At 45.9% G+C, this 15,690-nt stretch overlaps 1 protein-coding gene across 1 annotated transcript in view; it reads left to right on the forward strand.

Moving 5' to 3' along the window:
- Nucleotides 1-845: 845 nt before the first annotated feature.
- The window catches only part of PTPN1 (protein tyrosine phosphatase non-receptor type 1), a 63,606-nt gene continuing 48,761 nt past the window's right edge, over nucleotides 846-15,690 (forward strand). The window contains exon 1 of the mRNA XM_061437951.1: nucleotides 846-1,089. Within this exon, the coding sequence (XP_061293935.1) occupies nucleotides 1,027-1,089 (63 nt within the window). The 5' untranslated portion in view covers nucleotides 846-1,026. The remainder of the gene's footprint in view (nucleotides 1,090-15,690) is intronic.

Here is a 15,690-nt window from a genome sequence, read left to right on the forward strand (position 1 = left end):
CTGACCCCACGAAGTTCACAAAATCCAAATAAGGTGCTAGAGCCAAAGGTGGATGGCTGAAAGCAGAACCTGCGGGAAGGCAGCTTGACCACCTCTTTTCACGTGCGCTTCAAGGACCACAGGTACAGAATTAGCTGGGTTGGCGGGTGAAAAATACACCTTCCCGTTTCCGAATCTTTCGGAGGTCGGCCCGGAAACCTGCCATTATTCAACACTATTGCACCGTGGAATGTGTGCTACATTGAATCCAGTCTGACCAGGACTTCCTTGCTATTTTGGGAAATATTGAAAATCATTTCAAGATCCCAATCCATTCATTTCCGCAGCGCCCAGGAGACTCCAAAACGGAAAATACATTCAGAGAATAGCGGGGCCTTTCCCAACAGTCCCGTAAACCATGAAGCGCTAAGTTTCAAGAAACCAGGGCAGACATCGGGCCAAAGGGAGCCTGGTAGGATCACGTAACGCTCCCTTGCTCCTCGCGCCTCCTCCAGCTTTGAGCCCTGAGACTTAGGCCCTGGCGCTGCAGGAAAGAAGCATCACTGCTTCAAGGTCACTTGAATCCAACGCACCGCGTCACGGCGGGCACTCAAGACGCGTGGGCGGGGTGGAGGGGAGGCTTGCAAACCCATGCGCCGTGGGCGGGGCGCCAGGGGTCGCCTAGGCAACGGGCGCGCGCCACGCCCAAGCCTGGAGTCCGGGAAAGGAGGGGGGAACGCGCGCGGCAAGATGTCTGTCCCGGCCCCGCCCCCGGCCCCGCCCCGCGGAAGTGCTCGCCGACACCTACGAGAGCTGATTGGCTCTCCCGGCTGAAGGGCGGAGCTCGCGGCAGCGCGGTGCGTACTTCCGGTTGCCGGGTTGACATGAAGAAGCGGCGGCGGCGGCGGCGGCAGCGGCGGCTGAGGCGGCGGTAGCGACGGAGCCGAGGTTTGCGGCGGGACTCGGGGCGGCGAGCGCGACGCGGCCTAGAGCGGCAGACGGCGCAGCGGGGCCGAGGGAGAGGCGCGGCAGCCGCCCCTGCCCGTCATGGAGATGGAGAAGGAGTTCGAGCAGATCGACAGAGCTGGGAGCTGGGCGGCCATTTACCAGGTGCGGGAGCGCCCCGGAGCGCTGCAGGCCTTTCCTGAGGCCTCGAGAGCCTTCCCCTCACACACACCGCCCCCGGCCCCGGTCTCCTTGTGCGTCCCGCCCTCCGCCTCGGCTCCCGCTGCTTGAGAACCCGGTCGGACGGCGGCCGCGGCTGGCGCCCTGTGTCTTTGTCCCCCGGCGGGCCTGCGTCTCTCCCGGGCCTCGCAGCCCCCCGTTGACCCCCCCACTTTCCTCAGGTCCTCCAGCCCCGGCTGACCGACCTCGCGAGCCTGGAAGCCGCCGGCCTCCGCTCTCGGCGTGAAGCCTCCCACCCCGACCCCGCCCCCCTGCCCGGCCACTCTTTGTCCCTTGGGGTGGTGGGCAGAACGCCGCCCGCCCCCCACTTCCCTTCCTAGACCGGACCACCGCGGACTGCCTTCCTTTGTCTCCCCGGGGGGAGAAGGGCTCTTTTATATTTCCTCTCCCCCTAGTCGCCGCCGTGCTGCGTCGAGTCCCAAGGATGACAGTCCTTTCCCCTTTCCTGTTCATTCATTTGATGGATTTGCATCCGCGTGCCTCTTACCGTGCTAGGCACCGCGGAGGCGCTGGAGGTACTGTTTGCTGAACGAGACCCGCGAGATCCTATCCACCCCGGTAGCTTAGAGTCGAACGGGGGCCGTCAAACACGTGAACAGATGATTTCAAATGGTGACAGGGGCTACGAAGAAAACAATATCAGCGGGTCGAGAGTGACTTCAGGGGAGAGGGGCTGTCTCAGAGAAGGGGATCAGGGAAGATCTGTCAGAGGAAGAGGCATTTGCTCCGTGCGCTCAGCCCTGAGAGTATCAAACTCAAGCGCTTTCCAGCCAGGAGGTCTGTAGCACCCACTCCACTGGGGCCAGAGGGTTACCCCGTGTCAGGCAGGCAGCGCGGGGGGAGGTTAGCGTTTTTACCCTCTCGAAAACAGCATCTTTTTCTCCGGCGAGCATCCGACCCTTTGGTCAGGGTAAAGATGATGATGTCTTCCCAGTCCTCATCTCCTTGTGGGCTATGGTGGTTCATGAATAAAAACTTAGGGAGGTGGGGTTTCTCCCATATGTCTGCATCATCAGATAGAAAAGATGAAGAGGTCTGCTTTCAGGAACAGCTAAATCCTGTGAGGAAAATATGTTGCTCCTGATTAAATGTCATTGCGGGGGTTGTGAGGATTAACCAAAACCACACTGGGTATTTTAAATAAGCGATGTACAGAATAGAGAGATGTTGTTACTTGTGTAAAGGGAGAAGGCTGTTTTCGGCTTATAGGCTCAAAAGGCAAATTGTGAGACCCATCAGCTGGTAGTATTAAAATCTATTTTGAGCTCCACTTAAAAAGGAAGAAAGCTTTAAGCAGTTCTTTGGTATGCTCGACTAACAGAAGCCTTTTTTTGGCAGGCTTGGTTTCATGTGGATTTGCATCAAGCTTATTTGACAGGATTCTTTTTACTTGCACTGTAATGTATATTAGCTTCTGATAGACTAATGTTTATAACCACTCTAATTTGTCTAAGTACGGTCGATCAATATATAAAATTGTATTGCATGTCTGGTCTCTGAGCTGAATGAATTCCACGAGTGACTCTGAGAATGTGTAGACAAGTTTTCTGCATCAAATTTAATACACTGAAGTGATTTTAAAAGACAAAACTCTGGGTCTGAAGTGTTGAAGTTGATTATGACGTACCCGGTCTCAAGTAGGGGTGGCCTCCAGGAGTTTTGGAGGAAAATCTTTTATATGGAAACTGACTCAGTTGGCAAAAACAAATTCATATTGTAAAAAGTCTTTGGTTGAATTTGATTTGTTTTAGGGCAGAGTGAGAGACCTGTCACGCAAACATTGTTAAAACTGTGCTAAGCAAGCCACTAGCATGGAGCATGGTCTTCAATTACCTTTCCCTCATTGTTTTAAGTTTGTCTACCACCTTGAAGTCCCATGAGTTACATGTTGAGATTTCTCTAGACTCATAATGGATTGCCACATTTCTGGAGGTGGTTTCTTTTATCTTAGAGAATTATCCACTCAGGCTTTCTCACCTTTGCAGTACAGATATTTCTCTTTTACAAAATCGAAATTAGAAGCTCTTTTCCTTCTTATCGTTAAAAGTGTTAACAGCCAACTGTGGCATTTTAAAACAATGTAGAATTCAAATGACCTTGAGTTTAAGGTGGCAGATTTTCCAAAGTATGTGTCAATGTACCGAAACCATTATTTTTCAGAAATTCAAAGAAATGTGTTTATGGTTGGTAGAAAATGGAAGTTAAAAATATTTTGTGGCATGTCACAATGAAGGCAACTTTCTACCAAGCCACTTTGAGCTTGCTTAGTCTATTGTGATTTTTAAAATAATAGTAATTTTTGTAAACAAAGCAGTGCAGTTATTTCTCACTATACTAACTTCTAACTAGAACAAAAAGATGTAGAAACTCGGAAACAATGGGAAAAGAACAAAGGATGAAGTAGACTTTTACATGCTGAGGAATGTGGCGGCTTAGGAAACAAATGTTTCAAGCAAAGATTCTGTTTGTCAGTTTGATAAAGTGAGTATAACTGGTTTTAGTCGTTAATGCTAATAAACAGCATAGACATTAATAAGCATTTAGGTCTCTAAAAAGTCAGCTCTGAAAGCATGTGCAGGTGGCTTTAAAAGTTGTTTTCTATCACTTAAACGGTCGTATGTCTGGGTTGAAAAGTGGAAGTAATACATAGCGGGCCCTGAGTGCTCAAGAGAGGAGAGATGGGAAAGGGATTGGTTTTGGAGCCAGAATGAGAAGAGTGGGCTTGAATGAATGAAAATCGGAAAAACTATGCACTTGTAATTTAAAGCTGGGGTCAGGTATTTTCACTATTTCTCTCATCTCTGATTCTTTGATTCTGTGACACTGTTCACAACTTTTCAGTATGAATGATTTGATTGTCTCAGATAAAAGAGATTGCAACAATAGCTTGTGACTCGAAGGCAAGATTTATTCTGTGTTAGAGGCAGGCTTTGTAAAATGGGCCACTCTTCCAATTGACATTTGTTTTTATAGCTGCTTTCATTGTGAAATACGACTTAATGCCTGACTGTGTTAAAACCATGTTATAGCAATAGTCCACTAAAATTCCTTACTGTGCTATACTTGTGTCATTATAGTCTAAGGTGAATATTAAAATTTCCTAATAATTTTTTATGTAAATCTATGCTCTTCAGACAAAAACTGTGCTTTGTGCAGAGGAAGAGATCTATGTACTATGACTCACTTCAGTTAAAAAAAAAAAAAAAGACAAACGGAAATAACATGGAGAGCTTGGGAAGCCCTCGTCATCTTGAGTGACCCATTAGATCTAAATGTTCTCTTGTAGCCCTGGTTTGAGTGCACTAAATTTAGGTGTCTGATCCCCACTTTGGAAACATGCAAAGGCGCTTGTAATTGTCTGGACTCCTCTTAGATTAACAGGGGGCACAAGTAGAAATAGTGAAAGGAAGAATGTTTTGCTGTCATTATTTGTTTGACATCACTGATGTATTTATAGGAATACTTTGGTTCTTTTGGAAGTACATCATAAACCATACCAGATGGTTCTAAAAAGTCAGCTGGCGGATAACGTGTGTGTGCGCACACGCGCACGTATATGCTTAGTCGTGTGGTGTGTGTGCGCACACGCGCACGTATATGCTTAGTCGTGTCCAACTCTGTGCGACCCCATGGACTGTATCCCGCCAGTAATGCAGGGATTTGCAGTTGCCTTCCATTGGGCTCCAAGGTCTCTCCAGTGCATTTTGCATTTTAGCACAAATAGCTCTCCCAAATCTATTTTTTTTAATTCTGGTATTAAGTAACGTAATTAATGTATATTGAATTTCATGATAAATCTTTAAATTTCCTGTAGGGTTTTTTCAGTCTCTAAACCGCGAAATAACTGCGTCTGCCCCGTGCCTCCCCCGCCCCGCCTTTTTCCTTTTTCTGAGCTGTCCGTTCTCTGATCCTTTGGATTGCGGAGTCCTTTTGGCAGTTTTCGTCCCATGCTGTGCTCTTAATGGCATGCGTTTTTCATCAGCCTACCTGATGGCGTGTGAGTTTTGCACAAGCTGGCGCCCCTCCCTACAGTGTTTCTGTTAATTCGTTCGTGGTAAGCAGCTGATACTGACTGCAGAGAGGCTGGGCGTGTTTCCTTGTGCTGGGAACAATGGGAAGTCCAGCTGGGTCTTTGTGTCCAAGACAGTGGAGTTTGGTACCAGTCATTGGGTGCACGTTTTGAATATCCAAGAGTGCTGGGAACTTTGCAGTGGTTCTTGATTCCTCTGCCACATCTCATTGACTGATCACCATGACATGCTTCCTACCATCCATTGGTCTCAGTTCTCAGATTTTGCCTATGCTGCTACCATTTCTGGTTTCACATGACAGAAATTCTAGTGAAACCAGAAACATACTAATAAGGTCCCTCAACCATCTCTCCACATCTTCCCCCGCCCTACCGGATGTAGTCTTCACATTGTCTCTAGAGTGGTTGTGTTAAAAACAGACCTGAGCCTGTCCCTCCTCTGTTTACTTCTACGCTGTCGTTTATCTGTGAGGTCCAGACTCCTTGGCGTGGCAGCCAGGCTCCAGCCTTCCCCTCCCTCCCACACACCTTTTATTCTGGCCACCCTGGAAGGTGCAGTCTTCTCAGACACCCTTCTCTCTCATTAGGAACAGCTAAATCCTGTGAGGAAAATATGTTGACACCCTTCTCTCTGTCCCTTGGCTCAACACTCTGTTTAGGCTGCCAGTCCCACTCTTTCTGGCTCAGACACATGCCCCTCACACTAGATTTTGGCCTTCTCATTTGTCTGCATCCGTACACCTTCACACCCATCTCTTTCAAAGCCCCGTGCTCTCACTGGAGTGGTTTCTTCGTATCTGGGCTCATCTCCTGTAGAGTCCAAGCTATGGAAGTCAGCTCTTCCATCTTTCTCATTCATCTTGGTGTGCTTTGCACCGGCCATAGAGTGCCTTAAGAAATGTTGGGGTTGAATGGATTGTCAGCAGTTTGCTCTGGGCCCTGACAATAGACGAGTCATGGTTCCCAACTCACATTCTCAGGGAGGAGGAATGGTAGACACACACATTAATAGATTAGCCTGTGTCGGTACTGATAGCAGAGGCCACGCAGAGAAAACCAGCACGGTGGGAGCCATGGCTTGATGAGGCAGTTTGGTCCTGCCTACTGTGCTGGCTTGGAAGAAAAGCTTGGGTTCTTACCCAGTAGGAGTTCACACCACCAGTGTGTTTCACAGGAACTTTCAGTTTAACAACAGATTTGTCCTTGGCCTGGGGTGAACTTAATAGGAAACTTGGAGGTAGTATATTTGTCTCTCTAAAAATTTTTGAATTACTCTCTTCTCATCACTCTTGACTTATTCTCACATGCCTTCTAGAAGGGCTTCACATGTACCTGGTTTGTAAAATATGTTTTGACTATGGTGGGATTAAAAATATGGTTCTCCGTAAAGTAACCCTTTTAAAATCTGTGATTTTTCTTTTTTTTCCCCAAAGTATTAAAGGCAAACATTTTTGGCCTTTGATCAGACCACACTTCTGGCCAAGAGAGTAGTTGAATCTTTTGGTTTTTCTCTAGTCAGTTCTAACACTTAACTAGGCAGACTGGGTCCCTTCCCTGCTTTGAGCTTCAGTCCCTTCCTTTGTAAAAATAATCCTCGACCTAACTGACAGCTAAGTTCTCATCAAGTAATAAAAGTCTTTAATGTACTCACAAAGAGAGTTTAGTGTTCTTGAAGTACTCTTGTAAACACTGCAGTGGTTACTCAGTTTTGTAAGGTGTGTGGGTGTCAGTGGATACAATTAGGCTCAAAAATGCATGAAAGTTTTGTGAGTATAGTTCAAGAGTCAAAAGAATCGAAGCTTTTTTCCCCAAGAGGTATTGAAACCTTTTTAATAAGTGGGCTTCCTTGGTTCAGTAATGTGGGAAAATGAGTGGCACTGACATGTGAGCTACGCTTGCAGTGTTTCTCGAAGTAGCAATTGGTGGTTTTTCCTGTAAAGATAGAGGAACTGATTCTTGAGAATTTACGAAAGACTCAGCCCCAACTAGGCACACGAAGAGTCGCTGCCCTGTATGTTGTACTTTTAGAAAGAAACCTACATCTGGTCTAAATTCATTTGAAGAGTATGTTAGTATACACAGCTGCCATGTTTGGGAACAAAGTACCTGAGGCTCCAGCATTTGAGAAAGAATGCTTCACTTTGGGTTTCAGAGTTGCCTAACAGCCGCCCTCCCCTTTCTCAAGGCAGCTTGATGTAATCACAAGTGACTTACTGACAGTCTGTAAATTCTGAATGTCTGAAAGCTAGGAATAAGACCATTTCCCACGTAAGATCTTTTCTTTACCGAAATAAATAGCCAAAGGAAAATCAAGCGCACACACAGACACTCCCCCCGCCCCCATCAATCAGTCTTGAGACTGTGGTGCAAGTCACACTGCAGATAAAAATAACTACTGATACATGATTTTCAGTTTTCTTCTTTTTCAATTTGTGACCTGATTTAATTTGCAGTTCCAAATGCTTATGCTTCTACCGAGGCTGTATGTACAGTCTTACGGGTGGTTGTTGTGGTTTACTGGCTAAGTCGTGTCTGACTCTTTGTGACTCTGGACCATAGCCCGCCAGGCTCCTCTGTCCATGGGATTTTCCAGGCAAGAGTACTGGAGTGGGTTGCCATTTCTTTCTCCAAAAGTTTTATGGATACCCCATGGTAATTAGATTTGATACTTAAGGAGTTCTGCAGCACAGAATCACACAGTCAGCATGGCTTATTAGCAAAGGGACCCTTAAGGATTGTATTTTTCTCAGAAAAATACACATATTCCCTACTACTCTTAATCTAGTACTGTGCCAGGAAATTGTGAGTCCTTATTGAAGAAGGTTAACCACTTGTTGAAGCAAACCTTTGGGCCCAAGTAACCTTGTGTCCTGGGCTCTTTCACTTGCAGAGCAGGCTTCCCAAAGACTGAGTGGGGCATGCTTGCTTTGACAGATGAAGAAGGAAGAGCCTCGGTTGTGTTTGCGGCTTTTGTGGGCCAGCAGCACGACTTGCAAAGATAAGATGAGCATGGCAAAACTAGGGCTCCAAGACTGCGCTTCTCCGGTTTATTAGTGATTGCAGAGGGAAGACTCTCCCTTATACGCTCTATTACTCTGTTATTAAATGTTCTCCCCCCTGACTTTTTTCTTCCCACCTAATGGCTTTGTTATTGGTACAACTCTTCCTTTTGAAGAATCACATTTAAAAATTGCCACACTGAGTCCCAGGAAACAGCTTAGCTAATTTTTATTCTGATGACTACTGATTACTCAGAAAATTATGCACTGCTGTGAATTGCTTACAGGAAGGTGAACATCAAGTAATCACTTCAAATAGTTGGAGTTCTCTGAAGAACAGGGGGTCACTTAAAAATGTCTGCACATGAAATCACTTCTGAATATAACTTCACTCAGGAGAACAAATAGGCAAGCTGCATTTGTCATAATAGGGTAAATTAGCTTTAAATTCCCTTGGTGGTTAAACATTTGTCGCTGTTATATTTATCTCTCTTAGACCTTGTATTGCTTCACTGTTCAGAATCAGGCCTGAGTTTGCTTCTGCAGGGATAAAGGTGAAGTATGCTTCGGTGGCTAGTCAATATTTGTGTGGCCTTCGCACAGAGAGAAGAGGCCTCTCAGAAGATATTCAGAGGTGTATTGGAGGGAGTTTTCTGGTTTTTGTTGTTCTTGTTCTGCTTTATTTTTACCCTAATTTGAACTGTTTCTTGACAGCATCTTAGAGTTGAGTGTCGCCAGTGTTCTTCTCTGTCGTGTGGATGTGCTGTGTATGTGTAGTTGCTCAGTCGTGTCCGACTCTTCTCGACCCCATGGACTGTAGCCCACTAGGGTCCTCTGTCCATGGGGATTCTCCAGGCAAGAATACTGGAGTGGGTTGCCATGCCCTCCTCCAGGGGATCTTTCCAACCTAGGGATCAAACCCAGGTCTCCCACATTGCAGACAGCTCCTTCACTGTCTTAGCTACCAGGGAAGCCCAAGAATACTAGAGTGGGTAGACTGTCCCTTCTCCAGGGGAACTTCCCAGCCTGGATGCCACTTCTTGGATCTTCCCCTACTGCCTGGATGCCACTTCCTTATTGCCAGGGTCTTTCAGATCATCATCCTAAGAGGTGGGGTGAAGGGGTGAAGCAGAGTGGTGCAAGATCAGGAAGTTGCATTAAGCCCCATCGGGTTGACAGGCACAAAGCCTGTCTCTGGAGCAACCCTCAGTGCACGGGGTGAGGTGGCCGTGGTGTAGGGCCAGCCAGGCCACATGTCTCTTGACTGTTGGTTGAGAATCCACGTCCCCAGGATGTGTGCTGTGCTCTCAGGGGCCCTTCATGTGCCTGTCATGGTGCTGTTTCTAGGTGTATTTAAATACTCCTTCATGTCCTGCTGACAGTTTTTCTTAATGCACCCTAGGAATATTTAGTGCCATTAGCAGAGTTTTATCGCATCTGTCCTCATCATAGTATCCAGGTCTGCTCTTGTGCCTTGTTTTCCTACTTACTGGTAAGAATGCTTTTCATAATTTTAGTAGTAGTTTTGAAGAATGCACAGTAGCAGTTGGTAAGTTTTATGCTCATCTTTTCTTAACCACTTGTTTCCATCCTTTTTGAGCTTGAACTTGCCTCAGAAAACTTACCAAAATGTAGTCATCACTCAGAATAACTGTAAAAAAAAATAGTTGAAGTTTAACAAACTGGTACCTCCTCCAGCCAGGAACCCATATTTGTCAACTAAGCTTCCTTTTGCAACATGTTCCACTACTTGTTATTGTTTCCCAACAGACTTTGTTCATTGGAGGATGATGTTCCTTTTGAACGTAAGAAATAAATGGCTGGAGGAGATGGAGGCAAGATTTGGTTTGCAGTAGGAGTCTGGCATGTCCATGGCTCTTTGTGTGAAGTGCAGCTGGAGATGGGTGTGGTCCGTCATCTAAAATTTCCTATCTTCAGTTTGAGGAGGTGGTTACCCTTCTAACCACTGAAGAGCTGCACAGTACATGCTATTTTATTTACAGGGAGAGACTTGGCTCTAGTGGTTTCCCCTGTACTTGCTCAAAGTAATACAGTGTCATTCTTTGGTAATGTTTCCATGTCAGGCCCACTTTAGAAGGAAGAAAGGATACAGCTGAAGTTAAAGGATTAAATTGGCATCACTCCTTTAGTTTTGTAAGTGCTTTTAATGTTTGATTTTTGTAGGTTGATCATAAGGAAGTGATAAGTGTGTTAGGTTATTTGTGGTTTGAGCTAATTTTAGTCTCCTGTTCACAGCTTGCTTTGTATCCTCTGACATTAAAACATGCTTTCTTAGAAAGACAAATTTTGAATGTAGGACTCAGTCTATATTCTGCACTTGGCTACATTTCAAAAGCATATTTTTCTCAGTACTTTGGTAGCTGGACACTTTGAAGCATAGCAGCTTTCTTTTAAAATCATCGATTCCTTTGCTGAGTAATGTCTGTCCTTTTCCAGCAGGTAAATTAGATTCTTTCCTCCAGGCGTGGAACTGCTGCTCCAGGACAGCAGCTAAGAGGGTATTTTTTAAAAAGAGTCTGTCTGATCCTGGGATGTAACTGTGCATAGGAAACCTTTCCCACCCTGTCCCCTTCATTAATGGAGCCTGTACTCCTAAAGACTGGGCTTTTGTCTCTTTCCAGTACTGGTTAGGTTCACACAGGAGTTTTGCTTCAAAGCATTAGTTCCAAGCTGCCTTGCTCCCCACCCTTAAGGAACCACCCTGAACCACCCTGATATACCCCCAGGGACTTGTGAGGTGATGGAAGGGAGATCACGGGGTTTGGGTTCTGGGTCTGCCTTCAACTATTGTGGGACCTCAAAGGAGTTAACATTCAGGATCAGAAAAAATGTAGTGATTAGACCAGATAACCTTACAGCATGACTGGAATCTAACAATCTGCACCTCCGTGGTCAGATGAAGAGCCAGGAGAGTGGGACAACTTTGCTGGGAAAAGCGGGGCTTTATGTCCTACGGCTGCTAGATCCAGGAGCCTTCTGTGTTCCGTGCTCCCCCCTTATCTAACAGTGAGACAGAACTTTAAATTTTCATATTAGCTCAAATCAAAACTTCAAAGACCTCATTATGTCTTTAAAAATAAAGAACGCACTCTATGTAGGCATAAATTGATTATTTTATAAAATGACCCACTGCCACGCTGACGAATGCAGTTTCTTCTGAAATTCTTCTCATGTCTAAAGAGGATTATTAGATTTTTGTAATTGGACTAATATCTCCCATTCAAGGGAGAAACACACGGTCTGATCCATGTTCTGTGCTCATTCATAATGAAACCCGGTATAGCTAACATTTACTAAAGTCTGTTGTATGCCCCAGGCACTGGGCAAAGCACTTTACATGCAGTGCCATTTATTACACACCATAAATTGGTCTTTAATAGCAGGAAATGCTTTAGGAGGACAATTAGGTGTCAAAGCTTCTATGTTCTTCCCTGCCTGAGGTCTCCCGTGTCCTAGATCAGCTTTACAACGGCCTGGTGGCCATGCTCACACCGACGCACCACTGCAGGCAGGGGATTGTGCTGTGCCTCCTGGGCGATCAGCACCTGGAAAGAGAAGGCCAAGACTGTGACCACTGTCCGCATTTCTGGCCTGTTCCTCGGCCACGAGGTGACCGCCCAGTTATATTGGACTTGGTCCACACAGTGTTTTAAAAACAAGAGGGGCTTGAACTTTTGTCATTGTTGGTAAATCAGGAGGAATCACATACAAATCTGGGTTTCTGACTTCTCTTGAAAATCATCTGCAGGTCATACGGTCTGAACCCAGCGTGATAGTGGTCTGGTGGGCCCAGGGGCACCACTCCCGCTAACTCCACACTAGTAATCTAACGCTAGTAAATGTGTATCCTTCATTTACCACAGCTCTCCAGTGGGTCAGCCTGTCCTCTCTTGTATGAACTACCCAGCCCTTGGACCCTTAGATTTGAGCGTCTACTCCAGGCTGGGTTTTTTCCTTAGAGTTTGCTATCAGCATTAGAATTAAGATGATTTTTAAGATGATGTTTCCACTTGTAAGTAGTACTGTCATTAGATGAAATCAGAGCAAGGGAATACGAGCCTGAGATGTGGTGGCTGGTGTCCCAGTGCCCGAGGGCAGGCCCTTGACACTGAAAGCCGGGATGAGACCCTTAAGCAGGGCTGCTTTCCTCCCTGCCCTTCCCCTCCCTCTCATCCTCTGTCCCCTTCTGCTATTCTGAGGAAGCTGGGAGCTGCCGCCATTTTTCCACCTCGAGCAACTGAGTGTGACTATATTTTTGTCCCATGTTCAATTATTTCCATGAACTATTTTTGATGATCAACTTGGAAATTAAATTGGATAGTCCATGTGGGACTTGATAAGAAGAATGACTTGCCCAAATGTATTGCACTGAGAAATCTAAGAAGTAAGGTTTTTAATGACTTGCTTTGTGACCTGGTTAGGAATGATACCATTTGTTGTGGGTCTCAAGTCATGAAGTTTCTTTCTCTACCTGTATACTCTAGCAAGAGATGAAAAAAATGATAGCCATGATAAGAAAATATATATATATATATGTAACAAAGACTAGATGTGAGAGGTCTCTATACCTGTTAGCAACAGAAGTTCATATTTATTGTAAGAGATGCTGTTTCTTTGATCTCTCTCGAACATCTGTTCTTCCATAGAGCTGTGTTCTATGTAATAAGTCAGAACAAGCAATAGAGGGGAATCCCTGGTGGCCCAGTGGTTAGGACTTGTGCTTTCACCCCCACTGACGTGGGTTCAGTCCCTGGTCAGGGAACTAAGATCTTGCAGGCTGCATGGCGCAGCCAAAAATAAATGCATTTTTTTAAGTACAAGCACTAGGTAGGGCAGATTCTTTACCATTATAAAACAATCCGGATCTTTGTTCTAGGGTTTATACCTTTTCCCTTCCTAAAGCTGAATCCCAGAAGGACAGAACTGACTCAGTGTTTCAGCAGCCCTGAATCTGTGACATGATGGCACTGCTCATTTCATACCCTTTTGTATACATGCAGTTAAAGTCAGTAACTGAAGATCAGTTTCTCCCTGAAGCTTTTAGCTACCCTTCATTTCCTCTTCTGTTCTCTAGTTGCACACTCCTCTCAGGCAGAGCCCATTCACTCATTCAAGTACATGAGCTGGGAGGCAGTGAGGATAAGTGGTGCGCGAGAAAGACACAGTCGGTCCTTGCTCTTAAGAAGCTTAGCAGTGCAGCTAGCATGGGCCGAAGAGAGACAATCCCAGTTCAGTAATGAGCGCGCTCTTGGCAAAGGCCTGGGCCCTGGGGCATTCAGGAGAAGGAACAGCAGGCAGAGGCGCTCTCAGGAGAAACAGTTTATATGCGTCACATCTGGGCTTCCCTGGCGCCTCAGTGGCCAAGAATCCACCTGCCAGTGCTGGAGACACGGGTTCGATCCCTGATCCGGGAGGATCCCCCATCCCTGGGAGGATCCCCCATGCCCCGGAGCACCTAAGCCCGTACACGACAACCACTGAGCCTGCGCTGCGGAGCCGGGAACCGCACCTTCCGAAGCCTGAGCACGCTACAGCCTGTGCATCGCAGCAACAGCAGCCACCGCGGCAAGAAGCCCTGCAGATACTCTGCAGTCTGTACAGAAAACAGCGTTACATTTTAACACGTAAAATCGTTTTTAAAAGACTCTTTAAATATAAACTTGACTCACTAAGAGCAAATTGAAAATATGTGGCTATCCCCCTGATCTGCAGATGATACTTTAAGAATAAAGGTCTCATTTATTCATTGTGAACTTTAAAGAATATTTTTAATGGTGTTGGCCAGCTCATGCCACTATGTGGTCTGTGTTAGCGGTTCTCTATAAATAGATGGCTTTGTTTGAGTGATTCTTTCATGTCTAGTACCTTGTAAAATAAGTTTGCCGATAATTTATCCTAGATTCAAATGACTAAGCGATGGGCTTTAATTCTTAGGCATTTTAACATTTTGGATATGATTACAGATTCTGAGACTTTATGATTACTTAAATTTAAACATACAAATTACCATCTTGAGCAATTCTGAATGAGTTGCTGAATGTTGTCTGTTTTCTATTCACATACTTACTAAACTCATTCCTTGCTGTGTAGGAACAGTCAGAATTAGATATCTGCAAACCATTAAGGTTGTGAAACATCTATTTTTCCCGTTTTCTAATTCTGGCTATGAAAATCATGTATCAAAGTAACACTGGATTTTATTTTTTAAAGAATAATTGTTGATTACTAGTTGTCAGAGATTTGAAAAGGGAAGAGTTTTTCTTACTAATGGGTGATGAAGTAGAGTAAAGGAGGCTTTGACCATTTTTCTTTTAATAGTGAAGGAGGATGTTTACGTGTGCTTTTGGTTTTGTTTGTCCTCCTTCCAGTTGTATTTTGGAGTCACCTACGTGTCACTGAATGGATATACTACAGAACATCCATAGCAGTAGATGTGTGGAGTAGAAAAACACTAGTTCACAGACCTTTCGCAGAATCACTAAGCACAGCAGTTAAACGGGCAGAATATTGCCAGGCGTGGGGTGATGGAGCAGCTATTTTAAGATGGAAGTGAATAGGAAAGCATCATAAAAATAGACCTTCAATAGAAGTCCAAACTCTGGACAAGACTCCAGTTCGTTGATTTTGCTGTGTCTTTAGATTTGCTGAAGACAGTGAGAACAGTTAGGGCTGGAAGGGAGGTGTAGGTGGAGGGTATATCTTAGAGAGGACCCCAGCAGGGATTCATCTCCTAGTCAGTAAATCACCTTTGAGGACTGGTTTAATTACTCGCCTGCATTGTGCTGCTTATGTTTTAAGTAGGCCCCTCTGCATCCCTCCGTCTCCCCTAATTTTCCTGGCTCCTAGCGTGTCCTCTGTCCCACGGCTGCGGTCCGTGCGGACCATGTCAGTATTCGCTAGGGCTGGCCTCCTGCCATCCTCACCTTGTACGGTTCGTGTCTCTGCTTTCGGTCCGACTCCCATAGGCGTGCTGTGGCCCTTAGGGTCATCTCTGTCTTTGCTGTCTTGTTAGACTCAGACCTCCCACTCTCCGGTCATAGCACCCTGTGCCTCCACACCCCCTCCCTCAGTTACTTCCCTCCTCTGGGTTTACTCCTTCAGCCAGATTTTCAGCTGCTTGTTTCCAGCCCAAGCCCCCTTCCCTCCTTAGGCAGTGGTCAGTCCCCTGGAATGCTGCCTCTCTAGTATTCCCACCTCTCCCTTTTGCCCGTCTTCTTGCCCTCAGCACACCTGACCAGCCCCACCGTGGACCAAGCCAGCCACCTGCTTGTCTTTCCCTGGGCCCCCGCTCCTAAGTGCTGCTGGAGAAAATCTTCCACTTGTGCAGATGGACCCCCTAGGAATCTGGTCAGTAACCTCAGATCTGTCTCCCCCAGCTCCTGGCTGTCAGGTCTGAAGTTTGCCAGCCATCCTTCAAACCTTATTTCTCTTGACGGGAAAAAGGAGCTTTGTTCCTAAGACAGCCCTTATATCTGT

Source organism: Bos javanicus, chromosome 13 (genome assembly GCF_032452875.1).
Source record: "Bos javanicus breed banteng chromosome 13, ARS-OSU_banteng_1.0, whole genome shotgun sequence".
In the NCBI taxonomy this organism is placed as follows: Eukaryota; Metazoa; Chordata; class Mammalia; order Artiodactyla; family Bovidae; genus Bos; species Bos javanicus.